Below are 19,514 nucleotides of genomic sequence, written 5' to 3'. Positions count from 1 at the left end.
CATATGCCTACTCAAATCCGTTTAGTTGAAAAAGAGGGTGGAACTCCGCTTTAAAGACTAAGCCTTTTTCTGACACTTGTTGCTTACAAGTTAAAATCTGTTTTTTTTTGCTAGAAAATCAATTAGAACCCCCAAACATTATATATATATTTTTTTTAGCAGAGACCACAGAAAATAAAATGGCTGTCGTGGAAATATTTTATGTCACACTGTATTTGCGCAACGGTCTTTCAAACACAATTTAAAAAAAAAAAAAAAAAAAAATTACACATTGATGAAGCAAAAAAAAACAAAAAAAAAAAAACTAAGCAGTAAAGTTAGCCCGATTTTTTTGTATAATGTAAAAGATGATATGCCGAGAATCGTAATCTTTTTTCTAAGCAAAAAAAAAAAATAGTGAATCTCATTTTATCCAGAATTGTGAAGCTCTACTCCATAATCCACCTTCTATCATTCCCATTGGCAAGGGTAACTGTCACATTCACAGGGAGAAAAATGGGAGAACGCAAGTAGACAGCACAATCATTAAAGAGGTTGTAAACCCCCATCTCTGACTTGTACCTATAGGTAAGCCTTATTATAGGCTTACCTATAGGTACTGTAAATATCTCCTAAACTTGCACCATTTAGGAGATATTTACTGTATATCGGCACATGAGCTCTGAAGGACGGCAGCCCGTGCCGGTTCTTCAGAGCCCTGTGCCGCAACCAGCGGCTCCCGTGGGCATGCGCGGAAGTGACGTCACGCTGCACCAACCAGTAGCACAGCCGGAGTCTGCGGACCCGGAAAGAAGATGGGTGAAGATGGATGCGGGCCACCAGCGGGGACGACGAGGGCTTCGTTTGGAGGGAACGGTCACCTAACGTGCTAATATGCAATGCATACTAGCACATATATGCCTTTACTTTTCAGGTAGCAAAAAAAAAAACAAAAAAAAAAAAACACTCTGACTTTACTTGCTCTTTAACCTTTTCACTGCCTGGTCCGTATGACGTAAGGATCTACAGCACTGCTTCCAGCTAGCCAGGTCTGTACGTCGTACCTACCTACATTCCTCCTCTGCTATAAGCTCATGGTCACTTCAGTGACCATAAACTTATATTGGAAATGTTCCGCTGATAAGCCACTGATCGGAGCCATTTACCTAAAATGTCACATCCCCCCCCCCACCCCTTGTAGCCGCTTCACTGTGCCATGTAACCCTTTACTCCACCTGCCTTTTCTGGCATCCAAGTTGCCCTTCTACCCTCCTCTAACACACCCCTTACCTGCCACTTCACCCCCCCCACCTCCTCCTACCTACCCCCCCCCAGTACCGAACCATCTCCCCCTCCCAAACCAGATCCCCTTGCAGCTGCCCTGTAGACATCAGCTTCCCTCCTCTGCCCTCGTGCCAGTTTTCCATGCTAACCAATTCCCTCCTCTGCCCTCGTGCCAGTTTTCCATGCTAACCAATTCCCTCCTCTGCCCTTGTGCCAGTTTTCCATGCTAACCAATTCCGATCTGTCAGCATGGAGCAGCACTCACAGATCTGTCAGGATGGAGAGCGGGAGGGGGGTTGGTAAACACATTTACCACCCCCACAGCTTTCTGACCCCCCATTCAGTGCCCCACAGCTCCTGATGTATGGGCGGCCCGCTGCTCTGACTCTCCCTCCTGCAGACTGCAGCCACTGTAAAATCCGTCGGAATGGGGGGGGGGGGGCTGGTAAACACATGTTTACCCCCCTTGCAGTGTCCCACAGCTCCCAGGGTACCAGCTGCCCCGCTGCTCTCTGACACTCTTCCCCCCTCTCGCGGGTTGCAGCCGCTGTCAAATCTGCCGGGGGTGGCGTGCTGGCACCAACCCCCCTTCCTTTCCTGAAAGAATACAGTCAGAGATCAGTACCAATCGCTTCTCTATTTTCATCACTGACACAAAGCAAACTGTGTTTACTGTCAGTTTGTGAATGAAACAAAGTACATACTGTGTAATCAGTCTCATTTTCATACTCCTATCCAGTCGTATACAGTGCAGCTTAGGCTGCAGAGAGAGGGACTGTCTTGTTTGGCCAATATCCCACTTTGCATATTCCAGACACATAAGGCAATTGTGTACAACAGAGCTAAAGGAATGTTAGGAAAAGGAAGCTATTAATATAAACAAATTGTTAACAAACGTCAGTCTTATTCACCTGTACAAGCTGGTCCTCAGCCAAGACATTTCCTCGTTCTTTGTATTTGGCCTGAAAGATAAAAGTCATTTCAATTAAACATTTGAGTTGAATAAACTCCAGCACCAGAATAACTTTGCCTTTGAAGAACCTTACATTCATTTTCTTAAAAAAAAAAAAAAATAAAAAAATAATGTATAGTTGACTCGATGACTGCAAGCTGCCTATGCCCAGAAGCAGTACATCCTCCCCCCAATAACATTTTCACCACCATGCTTCACAAGTGTTGTGAGGCTCTTCTAATATTCTTTTTTTAGACAGGCTTTTTTATGACACCTTCCATACAGAATAAATTGCGTCAATCTCTATCTGCTTATACATGAATGCCCTTTGACACCAATTTTTGCAAGAGTTAATATTCCACCTGCATCTTCCCTAAAAAGGGTCTAATCATTGGTATCTAATCTGGAACACCCAATTCTAATGTCATGTAATGAGGTGGTGGGAAATGTTTGCATGCAACAAAACCACATTTTTAGTCATTAAGATTCCAGGAATATTTCACACCATGTCGATGTTCTGTGACATTAAGAGTGGTTGTAAACCCTTACCCAGTGAGGTGATTGGCCTCAGGTGATAGAGGTGAAACAAAATTATCTAAAATAAGTTGTACCTGTTTATCTGCAGTATTCTCTATATCGGTTCAAAGTGCAGAATTCATAAATCTTGTCAGTTTAGAAAAAAGGGGGCGGAGAGCTTAGGTTACACACTGCAGAGCTCAGTGAGGAGAGCCCCAAGAGCTGACTGGAGGAAAGAGACACACCCCTTTCCACACAGCACACAGGAACAGAACTGAGGATGTCAATCAACTGGAGATCCCTCCCATCACTATTTTTCTCTTGGTGTCAGGAAAACTTTTCAGAAGTGACTCATGCTGATAGCAGAGAAACGAAGCAGCAGACAGAAATTACAATTAGTGCTCTGGATTGAGACACGTACACATTATAGAGGGATATGCTTTGTTCATATTTCCCGTCTGAGGTTTACAACCATTTTAAAAGAGGAGCTCCAGGCTCCTTCTGAAAAAATTAAAGGTCAGTTGCTGACTTTTAATATAAGGACACTTACCTGTCCAGGGATCTTCAATCGAATTTGGGTGCAGGCGCCGGCATCTGTAGTAAGGGAAACAGGTAGTGAAGCCTTGCGGCTTCGTAGCCCGTTTCCTACTGTGCATGCGCGAGTCGCTCTGCGCTTTCTGAATTGTCCTACGTCTTCTGGGACCTGTCCCAGAAGGCAGAGGCGATAGGAGGGGCTGGAAATGTCTGACTGCCAATCTTACCCCGAAGTGGGAGCAGGTACCTGTCAAAACCACTCCCCCCCCCCCTTTCCTCCAAAAAGTACCAAAATGTTGCAGTGGAGGGGGGTAGGGTGCAAACAAGCGGAGATTCCCCTTTTGGGTGGGGCTCCACTTTAAGCATATCACCTTGATCTGTAGGTAAAGTCTGATATAGGAACCAACTTTTCCCTGTTCTAATATGTAAAAAAAGTCATGTGAGGTGTTTTACCCAACAGGTTTTGTATATGTAAAAAGTCTTATGATTCACACTCCCCTGCCATACCCCGTCCAGGCAGATGACGATACATTTGCAATTCTAGTTTTGCAACTCACTGTGTCCCCTGGAGCCCCAAGAAGTCTATGCACAATGTTGAGCACAGTCCGCTCCTTCATTTATCACAATGAAATGGCTGTGCCTCTTAACTGGTCTCAAGGAGATCTACATTATGCTATGGAAATGTAATACTCATGTAGAACCCAGAAGTGAATGATCAATTACATAATTGATCGTGCAATTCAAAATTTTTGTCTAGCACAACGAGGAAAGTACTGATTTGGTAAAAACACAATCATATTTTCCACGATTGCAAATTCATTTTTTTTTATAAAAAAAAAAAAACATCAAATTACACACGGGTCATGTTTGAAGAGCAGTACTGATGCCAAACGCGACACAGTCAAGTGAAAGGGGCTGTGCAGCAGCTGAGGGAAATGACCGGGAATGGCGGTGGCAGCACCCAACAGCCAATGGAAACATCAGCTACAGTGCCGACATCGCTGGACTCCAGGACAGGTAAAGGCCCGTACACACGTAGCGATTGATATTAGGCCATCGTCCGATCGGCCGATTGTCAGCTTGTTAGTATGATGCTTCCAACAACCGACTGCGACTTTTCGGCCGAACAGAATCTGGTGTGCATGCTATAAAATTTTTGTTGGCCAACACCAGAACGGCCGATTGTTCCTCAGTCAGTACAGAATTCGGCCGACAAACAGCAGATGAGCAAGACTGGGCATGCTCAGAGAAGAAAAAACACACAGAAAGTTAACCATCACATGACATCACTTCTGCAGTCGGCTGTTGTTGGCCGACAAAATTTGTGTGCAGTTTTTAGCACTTTTCAACCGACAGGACAGCACCGGACAAAAGACGGCCGATCGTTCGACCGACAATCGCTACGTGTGTACAGGGCTTAAGTGTCCTAATATTAAAAGTCAGAAGCTACAGTATGTGTTTCTGCTGATTTTTAATTTTTGGAGGGGGAAGGCGGAACTCCGCTTTAACAAGACAAACTGTGGTAAATCGTAGTGTAGCTCACCGCTCAATAGACAATATCATGTCTCCCAGCAGAAAAAAAAACTTATTCAGATATTTGAAAAGGAAAATTTTTTATGGAGCCTATTAGAGCCCTCATCGATTAGGAGCTAGTCCCACCAACTTGCAATGGAATGTCAAATATCAATCCCCTTCTTTGTTGTCCCTGCGATGGTGTAGGGCCTGCTCACTGCGATCTAGCCATGCAGCAGCCTCCTTGGCTGATTCAAAGACGTGTGCCTGCCCGATAGCAGTGACACGCAGCTTTGCAGGGTATAACATTGCATAAGGTAGTTGCAGGTTCCTCCACCGCCTTTTCACATCTGCAAACTTGGCTCGGCATTTCTGCACCTCCATAGAGACAGAGAAATCGGGATAGAATGATACCCTGGTGCCATTATATTGAACGTTGGCTTGTTCCTGGGCACAACACAGCACTGCTTCCCTAACCCTATAGTGCAAAAGACGGGCCAGCATCAGTCTTGAGGGGGGAGCAACGGGCGACTCAGAGTGCGATGAGCCCTCTCGACAGTAAAATAAGGGGAGAAAGCATCCTTTCTGAATAAATCTATAGGCCAGCCTTCCACGAACGAGGTTGGGTCTTGTCCCTCAGCTTTTTCTGGCAGCCCAACAATATAATATTGTTGTGCCGCAGGCGATTTTCCACACAACCTGCTCTGTTGTTGGTAATTTTGCCTAGCTGGTGTGCACTTCCCCTGCCACTGGTGACAACATATCTTCAATATTGCAAACCCTGCTTTCCACAGCAGTCATCTGCTCCCGCATCTTTGGAAGGTCCTGACGTAACAGCGACACTTCTTCTCTCAGACCCCCAAACTGATCCTTGAGTGTGTTAACTGATGGCGTACACATATGCACCGCTCGCAGGATTGCAGCCATCATGGGTTCCTCTTGCTCATCTGCTTCAGGATCTGGAGGCAGGGAGGGCATCATCTCTGCATTGCTCTCAGGAACATTTCCATGTGTCATGTCTCCTACAGACTGCCCCGGTGTCTCATCTTCTGACAAGTCCCTCTGGTGGCACAATCTGAAGCCCCCATAGGTTTGTGGGTATAATAGAGCATGTCCCATGGAGGATCCTTACCCTGGTTCTTTTGGGTCTTTTTGCTGACCCCACCTGTAGATGCGCCATCTTGGAATTCCAGACCTGCGGAATCTTTTTTTTTTGCCATCCCTGTTGCAGATCGCTGGCGGACAGACCGGGAGGAGGACTGAGTCGGTAGCCAGTTGGGGAGCCCCAGATCACCGGTGAATCGCTGGACTGTTCTGCTGCGGAGCTGTGAGAGACACTTCCTCCCACATGCCCATCTTGGCCACGCCCCTCAAAGGTAAAATTATTCTAAAAATCATGCCGGTCGTAGTTTTTTGGAGTTTAGCACATTTGGCGGACTGTTGAAATGAATAAGCTGATGGGAACACCCAGGAACGCACGCGTTAGGGCAGGGGTGTCCAAACTACGGCCCTCCAATGGTTCAGGAACTACAATTCCCATGAGGCATTGTAAATCTCTGACATTCACAGACATGACTAGGCATGATGGGAATTGTAGTTCCTGAACAGCTGGAGGGCCATAGTTTGGACATAGCTGCGTTAGGGTGTGAAACAGCCCTTTGAGGGTTCAAATAGGCCGTGACAAGGTGACTTGTTGTCGCCCTCTGAAAAATAATCCACTGTGGATCACTTTTCAGAGCAGCTACAACTATAAACAAGTCCTGAAGAGAAAAGTTCTGTCTGCAGATCCACCATAAAGAGAACCAGTCACACTGGTCTGTGGATGACTGAATCCTGATTTATAAGGATTATTGTAGTTGATCTGCTCAGTGCTGACAGAAGAGGACCCCTCCACAGACAAATCCCCCACAACTCTCCCTACAAAACACCCCTCAACTATCACCCTGCCATTACATAGATCCTAGACACTACAGCACCCCTCCCTCATCCCCCACACGGGGCCCTTCACCTCAGCAAGCTTCTTCTTGGCTATGGCCCCCGCTCCCACCCCTCTCCGGTGCATAGCTGACATAAACGCCGCTTCCTGGTCTTCAGAAAGCCTCCGGTGATGTCACATCCATTCCGCGGCACACTCACTTCCGGCCTCCAGAGCATAGAGCCCGTCAGCTAGAGCAGGCATTACTGCAATAGAGAAGACGACCAGACCGTCTATTTACTTCCGCCACACGCTAATTGCGTACACTTCCGGCGGAAGTACATTGAAACAGGACACTCTGATCGCTGGTAAGTTGCCATTTTGTTGGTTGGTGTTGTGGAGCCTTCCAATATGACCCTTCTGATTACACAGATGGTGATTAATAAACTTTACAGATAGACCTGAGTTAACAGAGCAGAGGAGGTTGTCATCAGATGGAGTGTGACTTCAGGGATGGATCATGGAGGGGCCTGCCATCTGATGACAAGTCTTAGTTATGGAATATATGGGAGTGTCACTTTAAGTTGGTATTATTATTATTATTCAGGATTTCTATAGCGCCAGCAGTTTACACAGCGCTTTACAATATAAAAGGGAGACAGTACAGTTACAATAAAATATAAGAGGGCCCTGCTCAGAAGAGCTTACAATCTAATGGTATTCTGTTTTACAGATTCCAATGTGTCATATTTCAATGAAAAGGATAATGCGGTACCAGGTAAAGAGGGCCTGATATGTATGAGATGTACTGTGTGTGTATGTGTATATATATATATATATATACTCTCTCACAAAAGTCAGTACACCCCTCACATTTTTGTAAATATTTTATTATATCTTTTCATGTGGCATCACCTGGAAAGACGTCTAAAATGTTAGATTCTGTGGTACTACAGAGACCAGGACAGTAAGGCTGCGCAGTTTAGCCCCCCTCCTCTCTCACTATCTCTTCCTCTCCTGTTACTAACCAGAATACAGATAAGCATGAAGCCAGGAATGCTTATTGCCATAGACCAATGTTACAGGGAACATCTGGAGGAGGAGGATATCTTGCCAAGCCAGTTTGGGAAATATGTACCTGTGACGTAACTGTTGTTTTATATATGTGAGGTACAAGTTTACTTAGCACTTGGCAAAGGGGCATGAGCCGGGCTAAGTCACTTTGCTGCAGCAAATTTAAAAAAAGGTTTGTTTTCCTGCATGTCTTGAGTCTGAAAAGTTCTATTCCCTGGGTTTTAGATTACTATTTTCTACAACAACAACACTGAAGAAATGACACTTTGCTACAATGTAAAGTAGTGAGTGTACAGCTTGTATAACAGTGTAAATTTGCTGTCCTCTCAAAATAACTCAACACACAGCCATTCATGTCTAAACTGCTGGCAACAAAAGTGAGTACACCCCTAAGGGAAAATATCCAAATTGGGCTCAAAGTGTCAACACCATTATTTTCCAGCACTGCCTTAACCCTCTTGGGCATGGAGTTCACTAGAATTTCACAGGTTGCCACTGGAATCCTCTTCCACTCCTCCATGACGATATCATGGAGCTGGTGAATGTTAGAGAACTTGCGATCCTCCACCTTCCATTTGAGGGCGTCCCACTGATGTTCAATAGGATTTAGGTCTGGAGACATGCTTGGCCAGTCCATCACCTTTACCTTCATCTTCTTTAGCAAGGCAGTGGTCGTCTTGGAGGTGTATTTGGGGGGTCATTATCATGTTGGCATACTGCCCTGTGGCCCAGTCCCAGAAGGGAGGGGATCATGCTCTGCTTCAGTATGTCACAGTACATGCTGGCATTCATGGCTCCCTCAATGAACTGTAGCTCCCCAGTGCCGGCAGCACTCATGCAGCCCCAGACCATGACACTCCCACCACCATGCTTGACTGTAGGCAAGACACACTTGTCTTTGTACTCCTGGTTGCCGCCACTCACACCTGACACCATCTGAACCAAATAAGTTTATCTTGGTCTCATCAGACCACAGGACATGATTCCAGTAATCCATGTCCTTAGTCTGCTTTTCTTCAGCAAACTGTTTGTGGGCTTTCTTGTGCATCATCTTTAGAAGAGGCTTCCTTCTGGGACAACAGCCATGCAGACCAATTTGATGCAGTGTGCTGCGTATGGTCTGAGCACTGACAGGCTGACCCCCCACCCCTTCAACCTCTGCAGCAATGCTGTCAGAACACTCATACGTCTATATCCCAAAGAAAACCTCTGGGTATGATGCTGAGCACGTGCACTCAACTTCTTTAGTTGACCATGGCGAGGCCTATTCTGAGTGGAACCTGTCCTGTCAAACTGCTGTCCTGTCAAACTGCTGTATGGTCTTGGCCACCATGCTGCAGCTCAGTTTCAGGGTCTTGGCTATCTTATAGCCTAGGCCAGTGATGGCGAACCTTGGCACCCCAGATGTTTTGGAACTACATTTCCCATGATGCTCATGCATTCTGCAGTGTATTGGAGCATCATGGTAAATGTAGTTTCAAAACATCTGGGGTGCCAAGGTTCGCCATCACTGGCCTAGGCCATCTTTATGTAGAGCAGCAATTCTTTTTATCAGATCCTTTGAGAATGCTTTGCCATGAGGTGCCATGTTGCAATTCCAGTGACCAGTATAAGAGAGTGGGAGCGATAACACCAAATTTAACACACCTGAGACCTTGTAACACTAATGAGTCACATGACACCGGGGAGGGAAAATGGCTAATTTAGACATTTTTTCTTAGGGGTTTACTCACTTTTGTTGCCAGCAGTTTAGACATTAATGGTTGTGTGTTGAGTTATTTTGAGGGCACAGTATATTTACACTGTTATACAAGCTGTACACTCACTACTTTACATTGTAGAAAGTGTCATTTCTTCAGTGTCGTTACATGAAAAGATATAATAAAATATTTACAAAAATGTAAGGGGTGTACTCACTTTTGTGAGATACTGTACATACTTTTGATGTTAGGCTGACTATGTGTCTGTTCTGTCTTTTTTTTGTTTATAGTGCAAACAAATGAAAAACCCAGTGGTGGTCAAATACCACCAAAAAAAATCTCTATTTGTGTGAAAAAAATTATATAAATTTCATTTGGGTACAGTGTTGCATGACCACGCAATTGTCAGTTAAGTAATGCATGGCCAAAAAATGGCCTGGTCATGAAGGGGAGTAAATCTTCTTGAGGTCAAGTGGTAAAGGGTTTGTTCACCTTTGTAGCAAAATTTAATATACAACTAAGGGGCCCCAGTGTTTTATAAAACATTAAGTGGAGGGAAAAAGAGCTTACTTTGTGTGATATTCTTTGAGAACTGGCCAGAAAACATTAATTGAGAGAGGTCTGCCACATCCTGCACAGAATCTATAGCCCCAATAGCTGGAACTGCTTGGACCTTTTTTTCTGTTATCTTCTTGTTCCTAGACTTGGCCCCCTGATAACACTATCACTATAATTCAGTAATCAAATGCAGGAGTTGGTGGGATGTCTCTGCTAAAGTCAAAGTCCTAATGGGCACCAAGTCAGCCTCACATCAATAGTATGTAAGGTACTATACTGTGGCCTGTGTAGAAACAGTATAGGGCTATAGGCTATATTATTATTTTTTTCTCCTCAAAGGGTGGGTTAGCCTTTGAGGTTCACACATTATGTATGTTTATTCTTAGTGAGTTTCTGTGCATTAGGACTTCTCTTTTGGGATACCAAATAATCTAAAACAAAATAATAAAACTATAAAAGTTAGAATACTCTGTTTGAAAGCTTTGTAAGATGTTTTATGAACTCTGAGTTTGATATCTGTTTTTTTGTAGGGTCCTACAAGTGATCTTTGGTATGCTAGCCCTGAGACCATGTAACAGTTAAAATTCTTCAGATGTTGAGAAATGACCTGTAGAGTGTTATGTAAACTTTATTCGCTCTCCGAATATTGGCTTCTCAATGTAAAGCCCAGTGATATGACTTCAGGTGGGTTACATTTGTGGAAAAGATGAACAACAGATCTGTAGATGACGTTTCTAATAAACCCCACACAGAGAGAGATGACTGCACTCATGAAAGTGACAGACCTGAAGAACACCCCGACCACACATACTCTTCGTCTTGTCATGAAATGGAAAATGAAATTCCTTACTCAGCACTGAGTCCCAATACCCTGATGCTTAAGAAGAAGATAAGACGACTACATCGCAAAGCCCAGAGACAGAAGCAGAAGATAAAGATTATGAAGAGGCTGATCAAGAAGTTACTATCCTGCAGTTAGTAGTATGCCTAGTGGACTAAAATCACCTGAATGCAGTATTTACATCCTAGTAACTGAATTATAAAGATGGTGTTTTAATTTCTAGCAAACACAGCTACCTATCCTATTATTTCATTTTATATGCTCTGGATATTTGATTCTAATAAAATTTGAGCCGATGGTATGCTTGTCTGTTTCCTGTACCTTTTTAGAAGTAGTTTCTAAATCGAAACCACTCTACAGTATGTGTATTCACAATGGTCAGTAATGGGCCTTCTTTTTTTAAGGGCTCATTCACAGCATAGGAAATAAAGTGTTCCAGTATGGTCAATTTCTGACATTTACGTGAACAAAATCAGCATTTTCTTTGGCTAGCAAAACTACTTAGAACCCCTAAACAATAGTTCAGTGAGTACACCCCTAAGTTGAAATGTCCAAGTTAGGCCCAAAGTGTCAATATTTTGTGTGGCCACCAATATTTTACAGCACTCTCTTGGGCATGGAGTTCACCAGAGCTTCACAGATTGCCACTGGAGTCCTCTTCCACTCCTCCATGACGACATCACGGAGCTGGTGGATGTTAGAGACCTTGCGCTCTTCCACCTTCCATTTGAGAATGCCCCACAGATGCTCAATAGGGTTTAGGTCTGGAGACATGCTTGGTAAGTCCATCAGCTTTACCCTTAGCTTCTTTAGCAAGGCAGTGGTCGTCTTGGGGGTGTGTTTGGGGTCGTTATCATGTTGGAACACTGCTCTGTGACCCAGTCTCCGAAGGGAGGGGGTCATGCTCTGCTTCAGTATGTCACAGTACATGTTGGCATTCATGGTTCCCTCAATGAACTGTAGCTCCCCAGTGCCGGCAGCACTCATGCAGCCCCACACCATGACACTCCCACCACCATGCTTGACTATAGGTAAGATACACTTGTCTTTGTACTCCTCACCAGGTTCCCGCCACACACGCTTGACACCATCTGAACGAAAAAGGGTTATCTTGTGGCGCTTTTCCACTGCATAGAACCGTACCGGTTCGGCACCCTTTTGTGCTTTTCCACTGTGGTACCGCATGGTATAGGGTCGGAACGGTTCGGTACGGTATGGTATAGGTTTGCTTTTCCACTGCATGGAACCGAACGGTACGGCCCTGAAAAAACAGTACCTACTCTATTGTGGTTCCAACAGGTACCAAACTGGTACCATATCCCACAATCCTTTGCATGCAGTCACTACTAGCCACTGATTGGTCAGAGAATCCCACCCACCCCGTTGTTATCCCACCCACTTAACTTTAGTACTGCTTTAGTGGAAAAGCAAACCTATACCGTACCGTACCGAACCGTTCCGACCCTATACCATGCGGTACCAGCAGTGGAAAAGCAAACCAGGCCAAGCAGGGCCGAGTAGAGCCGAGCCGGTACTAGCCGGTACTTGCAGTGGAAAAGTGCCATTGGTCTCATCAGACCACAGGACTTGGTTCCAGTAATCCATGTCCCTAGTCTGCTTGTCTTCAGCAAACCGTTCGCAGGCTTTCTTGTGCATTATATTTAGTAGAGGCTTCCCTCTGGGACGACAGTTATGTAGACCAATTTGATGCAGTGTGTGGCATATGGTCTGAGCACTGACAGGCTGACACCCCCCCCCCCCACCCTTCAACCTCTGCAGCAGTGCTGGCAGCACTCATACGTCTATTTCACAAAGACAACCTCTGGATATGACGCTGAGTATGTGCACTCAACTTCTTTGGTCGACCATGGGGAGGCCTGTTCTGGGTGGAACCTGTCCTGTTAAACGGCTGTATGGTCTTGGCCACCGTGCTGCAGCTCAGTTTGAGGGTCTTGGCAATCCTCTTATAGCCTAGGTCATCTTTATGTAGAGCAACAATTTTTTTTTTTCAGATCCTTAAAGAGTTCTTTGCCTTGAGATGCCATGTTGAACTTCCAGTGACCAGTATGACAGAGTGAGAGCGATAACACCAAATTTAACATTCACACCTGAGACCTTGTAACACTAACGAGTCACATGACACCGGGGAGGGAAATGGCTAATTGGGCCCAATTTAGACATTGTCACTTAGGGGTGTACTCACTTTTGTTGCCAGCACTTTAGACAGTATGTTGAGTTATTTTGAGGGGACAGCAAAATTTACACTGTTATACAAGCTGTACACTCATTACTTTACATTGTACAAAGTGTCATTTCTTCAGTGTTGTCACATGAAAAGATATAATAAAATATTTACAAAAATGTGAGGGGTGTACTCACTTTTGTGAGATATATATATATATATATATTTAAGCAGAGGCCCTAGAGAATAAAATGGTGGGTGTTCCATATTTTTATGTCACATGATATTTTCCCCCTGATGTTAACCCCTTCCCAGGCAGTGTAATTAGTACAGTAATAGTGCATATTTTTAACACTGATCGCTGTATTAGTGTAACTGGCTGTTTGCTTATCAAAACTCCATGCAAATTTCTTCTCAGGCTATATTTTCTGCAGTTCAAATGTGTGATTGCAGACAATATTGCATTATGACCACTGGATGGCGCTGACTATAATAGAAAATAACCAGTTCCAGTCTGGCCAATTTCTGACATTCTAAAGTGTAAAAATCAGCATTTTTTTTGGCTACTTAGAACCCCCAAACACACACACATTATACATCTATTATCTATCTATCTATCTATTCGTTTTTTTTTTTTTTTTAAAAAGGCCCTAGAGAAGAAAATGGTGGGTTTTCCCTTTTTTTATGTCACATGATATTTGCACAGTATTTTTTTTTTTAAATACACTTTAATCAATTTTAATGTGCAAAAACACAACATAATACCCATTTCTTCGATAAAATATAAAAGATAACTTTGAGTACATAGATACCTAATATGTCACCCTTAAAAATCTCGTAACAGCATCAAACTACGGTACCTAAAAATCTCCATAGGTGAGGCTTTAAAAGCCTTTACCAGTCTGGCGCTAGAATTATTGCCCTCACTCAATTGCCGTTTACAAATGCATGCAGAAATGAAACGTGCATGAGCATGGGGGGACAGGGGCGCTTTAACATATATATTATATATTATTATTTATTTTATTTCAATTATTTTTAAACACTGTACTTTTAAATTATCTTTTTGAACAACTTTATTGCCATCACAAGGGACAATTTCCGCCATCTGTAAAAGTATTCCAGGGGCTCTATAGTCACTAGGATTACTTTTGAAGGTAATTGCCAGTGTTCTATAGTGATGACCCAGCTATCATTTTTTAGACCCTGTTCTATGGGGAGATCAGCTGTAGTGATGTTACATACTGCACATGTGCAGATCGTCTAAGGCATTATCCAACGATCTGCACTATTCAATAGAACAGGCTCTAAAAAATGATAGCTGAGTCATCACTGCAGCTGTAGCAATGACCAAGATATCACCCTTTCCATCCAAGGACATACCGGTACGTCTGAAGTACAGGAAGTAAATAAATGTGCTCTCAGCACCATCTAGTGGCCATAATGCAGAATTCTCAGCTTTCACATATTGAAACTGCAGAGAATATATCCTGAGAACGTTAATAATTTGCAGTTATGAGGAACCAACAGCTATACATTTTTTTTTTTTTTTAGAACTACACCCCTATGTGTGGTGACTTGCATTAACCACTTCGCCCCTGGAAAGTTTTACCCCCTTAATTATCAGGCCATTTTATTTGACAATTGGGCGGTCGTGCGATGCTGTACCCAAATAAAGTTGATGTTCTTTTTTTCCCACAAACAGAGCTTTCTTTTGCTGGTATTTGATCACCTCTACAGTTTTTTTTTTTTTTTTGCGCTATAAAAAAAAAAAATAACCACACTTTTTTTACTTTATCCTTTAAAACAAATCCAATGGAAAAAAAAAATGTAACAAAATCGAATTTCTTCATCAATTTAGGCCAATATGTATTCTGCATATTTTTGGTAAAAAAAATTCCCAATAAGCATATATTGATTGGTTTGCACAAAAGTTATCACGTCTACAAGCGCCAGGATATTTTTATGTAATTTATTCATTTTTTTTGCTAACTAGTAATGGCGGCGATCTGCAACTTTTTTTGCGGGACTGCGACATTTCAGCGGACAAATCAGACACCTAACTGACACTTTTGACTCTTTTTTGGGGGCCAGTAGCATCATTACAGTGATCAGTGCTGAAAAATATGCACTGTCACTGTACGAATGACACTGGCAGGGAAGGGGTTACCATCAGGGGCAATCAAAGGATTAAATGTGTTCCTAGGGGGGTGCTTGCTAACTGTGTGGTGTTGCTCTGACTGGGGGAAGACAGAGATCTGTGTTCCTGCTTAGCAAGAACACAAGATCTCCATCTTCTCACCTGTCAGAACAGCAATTGCCTTGTTTACATAGGCAGACCGCCATTCTGCCTCTCTCGGGAATGATCGTGGGTGGCCAGCTGACATCGGATTGGCTCCCCCTTTGTCCAATTAATGGGTGATCCGGCTTCCGGCAGCGTTTTCCTGCTAAGCAGAAACACAAGACCTCCATCTTCTCCCCTGTCAGAACAGCAATTGATCTTGTTTACATAGGCAGACCGTTGTTCGGCCTCTCTCGGGAATGATCGTGGGTGGCAGGTGAAGATCGGATTGGTTCCCCTTTGTCCAACAATGGGTGATCAGGCTTACAGCAGCGTGTGCGCGCCCCCTAGAGGCTAATGTATGAAATTACATACAGGTACGTGATTTTATGCAATAGAGCCGACCTGCCGCAGTAAATGTACTTTACGCAGTCGGCAAGTGGTTAATCAATACAATTATTTAATGCATTTTTCGAAAGCACGTTGCATGACACCTCATGCCGCTACAGTGCATCACTGCGCACTGCTGTGTAGTGACTTGGATGAAGTGTCACTCTGTGACGCTTTCATACAGTTAAAAAAAAAATGGGAACAGAGCCTTGTGTTGTAATTAAAAATGCAAGGCACCGCGCTGCTGCTACACCATGAACACCTGGCCACACATTCAACCCAACTGTTTTAGCATGCGGACTGGTTTGGGCAAGCCCTTAGTCATGGCTATGGAGCAACTGGAGACTGGACTGTTTTTGACAGCATCTGTCACTGACCTCTTGGTGCCACCTAATTTGTGCACAGGATAAAAAATGGCACACTGGATTACATTACTGCATATGGTACTAATGCACTTCCTCCAGTGATCACATAATGCATAGAAAATTGATGGTTACATAGCTTTAAATTAGAGGTGCACCGAATGGAAATCTTGGTGCCAAAACCGAAAATGCAGGATGCACATGGCCGAAGACCGAAACTGAAAATTACAGTTTAAAAAAAAAAAAAAATATATATATATATATATATATATATATATATATATATATATTTTTTTTTTTTTTTTATATATAATTGTATTATATTCAACTTTTTAAATAATATCATGAATTTAAATTTTAAATTTAAATAAATATGAATTTATTGTTGGCCAGTATCGGCACCTTTAGCGCAAGAAAAGCTCAAGAAAAATGCATCCCTTTAACCACTTTAAGACCGGAAGGATTTGCCCCCTTCCTGACCAGGCCCTATTTTGTGATTCAGCACTGTGTTATTTTAACGGACAATTGCGCGGTTGTGTGATGCTGTACCTAAATAAAATTGACGTCCTTTTTTTCCCACAATTAGGGTTTTCTTTTGGTGGTATTTGATCATCTGTGCGATTTTTACTTTTTGCGCTATAAACAAAAAAGTCCGACAATTTAAAAAAAAAAAAAAAAAAAAAAAAAACAATATTTTTCACATTCTGCTATAGGACATTCTCAAAAAAAAATTAAAAATCAAAATTTTTTAACATTTTTGGCCAATTTGTATTCAGCTTCATATTTTTGGTAAAAAAAATCACAATAAGCGTATTTTGATTGGTTTGCCCAAAAGTTATCACGTCTACTAACTACGGGAAAGATTTATGTCATCTTTTTTTTTTTTTTTTTTTTTTTTTTTACTAGTAATGGCGGCAATCTGCGATTTTTTGCAGGACTGCGAAATTGCGGCGGACAGATCGGACCCCTAACTGACATTTTTGACACTTTTGGGGTGACCAGTGACATTACTACAGTAATCAGTGCTAAAAATATGCACTGTTACTGTAATAATGACACTGGCAGGGAAGGGGTAAAAATTATGGGTGATCAAGGGGTTAAATGTGAGCCCAGGGGAGTGATTCTAACTGTGGGGTGCGTGGCTTGTGAAATGACCATAGAGACCTGTGATCCTATATAGAAGGGTCACAGGCTCTCTGTGATCATTCCAGGGAGAAGAACGGTCAGCTGTGTTTACATCAGGTAACCGTTCTTCTCTCTCAGCCGGGAGCGATCGCGGGTGTCAGACGGCAATCGGAGCCGCCTGCCTGCTACATCGGCTTCCCCGCCTCCTAGCTTCCCAAGAGCGAGCACTGTACATGTACAGCGATTTGCCTGGGAGCAGCTGCCTGGGGGGGAAAAAAATAACAAATAATGAAAAAACAATATAGCGTATACAATTGCGACACAAATCATATTGTAATTGAATGTTATTAAAAATTACCTTTCCTTTTCAATCTGCAGCTGTTGTAATTTTCTGAAAATACAATGCAATATGGCTACCTGGAGGTGTTCTGTACACAGAATGTATACTGACCACACCCCAGAAACATCATTTCCTGCTTGTGTGATTGGCTCACCAATTTTCCCAGAAGTCTGCCCAAGATACAAGTCAGATTTCTGGCATCCCCTGCAACAAAAATGTCATTTTTAATGAGATACTCCCAACAGGAGCACGGGGGATGCAGGCCCAGCAGCTTCCCTCATTAGAGCCATGCAGGTGCACAGCTGATAGATAATTATGAAACCACTCCCATTTGACCCACTCAGCACACAAACAGTGATTTCTTCAGAATAACAAAAGGTAGGAATCTGCAACAAAGTTTGTTAAAATCCCTGCAATGTACAGAGATCACCAAGAGGGGAATGTTTTTTTCTCAACAAAGTTTAGTACGTTTCTATTGTGATGTTAAAAATCTTGCTTGCTGCATTTTTGATCAGTTAAAAAAAAAACCCACCTCATGCATTGAAAACGCATCAATAACGCATCAATAACGCACCGTTGTTACGTTTTTGGAGCAGTTTATAAGCCACATGACCTATGAAAAATACACCATAAGCACACTAAAATCGCACTTTTCTGCACCATTATCAGCTCCTTTTTTCAGGGCATCTCTTCTTTAAATGGAAGTGTTGTGACAAAAAAATAATATAAGCTGAAATTTGGGCAACCCCTGCACTAATACTTATAAAAAAAACATTTGTGCACATTGAACAAAACGTCAAAACAGATTAATTCCTGTACCATCAGCGCCATCTAGTGGCCAAAATGCAGTATAGTTTTCTGAAATACCTCCATGAGAAAATATACTGCATTTTAGCCACTAGATGGCGCTGATGATTCAGGAATTATTCTACTGTATTAGAAAATATAAGTGAAATTTTCATTCAGCTTACACAAATGATTCTCATATCAGCCAAAGAATGTTTTATAAATAGATCTCTTTGTGTATTAGTTTCCGTAGTTCTACTTCCTCATCCATGGCAGCCCAGAATGAAAGATTGCACCTCTTACTATGGACAGAAAACACAAAAACATATTAAAACCCCTCCCATCATTTCTCTCTAGAAAGCAGCAGATAAGCCATTGCCCCCCCCCCCCCCCCCAATGTAAAGGAGGGATCCCCGTCACTGGGTCCAATTTTGCACCCTCAATTGTAGAATTTAAATGTGAAAGTGAGATCATTGAAAAATAATTGTCGCTGGACATATCGGCTTCCAAAGATCAAACTTTTGGTCATAAAGTTCTGTTCTGGTTTCGCCCTGAATAACAGTTCCTCTGTAAGTTCTTTGTCCAGACTACCATATTGGAAGAAATAGAAATATTTTATTATTATTACCGGCAATGTCATTTCTACAGCTCTGTAGCAGAGTGATATATATATATATATATATATATATATATATATATATATATATATATATATATATATATATATATATATATATATATATATATATATATATATATATATCCTTCCCAACAGTTATATGCTCCTTTTAAGTAATGAAATGGCAATTTTATATTTTTTACATATGTATTGTAATGGATTTTGTTATATTTTATTTTTCTTCTGTGCTTTTCACTGTTTCTTCCTTTACTCCCTAATATTCTGTAGCTGTATGTACTATCTTATTGCTGTATTCAGGTCATGGGAGCTAATAGCATAGAGGGTTTCCCTATTTAAATAATCAATAATGGGCACTTTTACCTGTCACACTTTGAATGACAATTACTCATAATTATTCATGCAACACTGTATCCATATGACATTTTTAAAATTTCACACAAATAGAGATTTCTTTCTGTGGTATTTAATCACAGCTGTTTTTTTATTTTTTATTTTTTTGCAAAATAAACTAAAAAAAACAACAACATGTTTTTCATTGTTTCT

At 42.3% G+C, this 19,514-nt stretch overlaps 1 protein-coding gene across 1 annotated transcript in view; it reads right to left on the bottom strand.

Moving 5' to 3' along the window:
* Positions 1-6,946, bottom strand: part of SNF8 (SNF8 subunit of ESCRT-II) — a 36,137-nt gene extending 29,191 nt beyond the window's left edge. The window contains exons 1-2 of the mRNA XM_082272970.1: positions 6,786-6,946; positions 2,175-2,225 (exon numbers count right to left, since the gene is read on the bottom strand). Of these exons, the coding sequence (XP_082129096.1) occupies positions 2,175-2,225; positions 6,786-6,848 (114 nt within the window). The 5' untranslated portion in view covers positions 6,849-6,946. The remainder of the gene's footprint in view (positions 1-2,174; positions 2,226-6,785) is intronic.
* Positions 6,947-19,514: the final 12,568 nt, after the last annotated feature.

This window comes from Pelophylax lessonae, assembly GCF_965119305.1.
Source record: "Pelophylax lessonae genome assembly, chromosome: 11".
Lineage (NCBI taxonomy): Eukaryota > Metazoa > Chordata > Amphibia > Anura > Ranidae > Pelophylax > Pelophylax lessonae.
The sequence above is the reverse complement of the archived record's forward strand: the minus strand, read 5'-3'. Positions and strand labels throughout refer to the sequence as shown.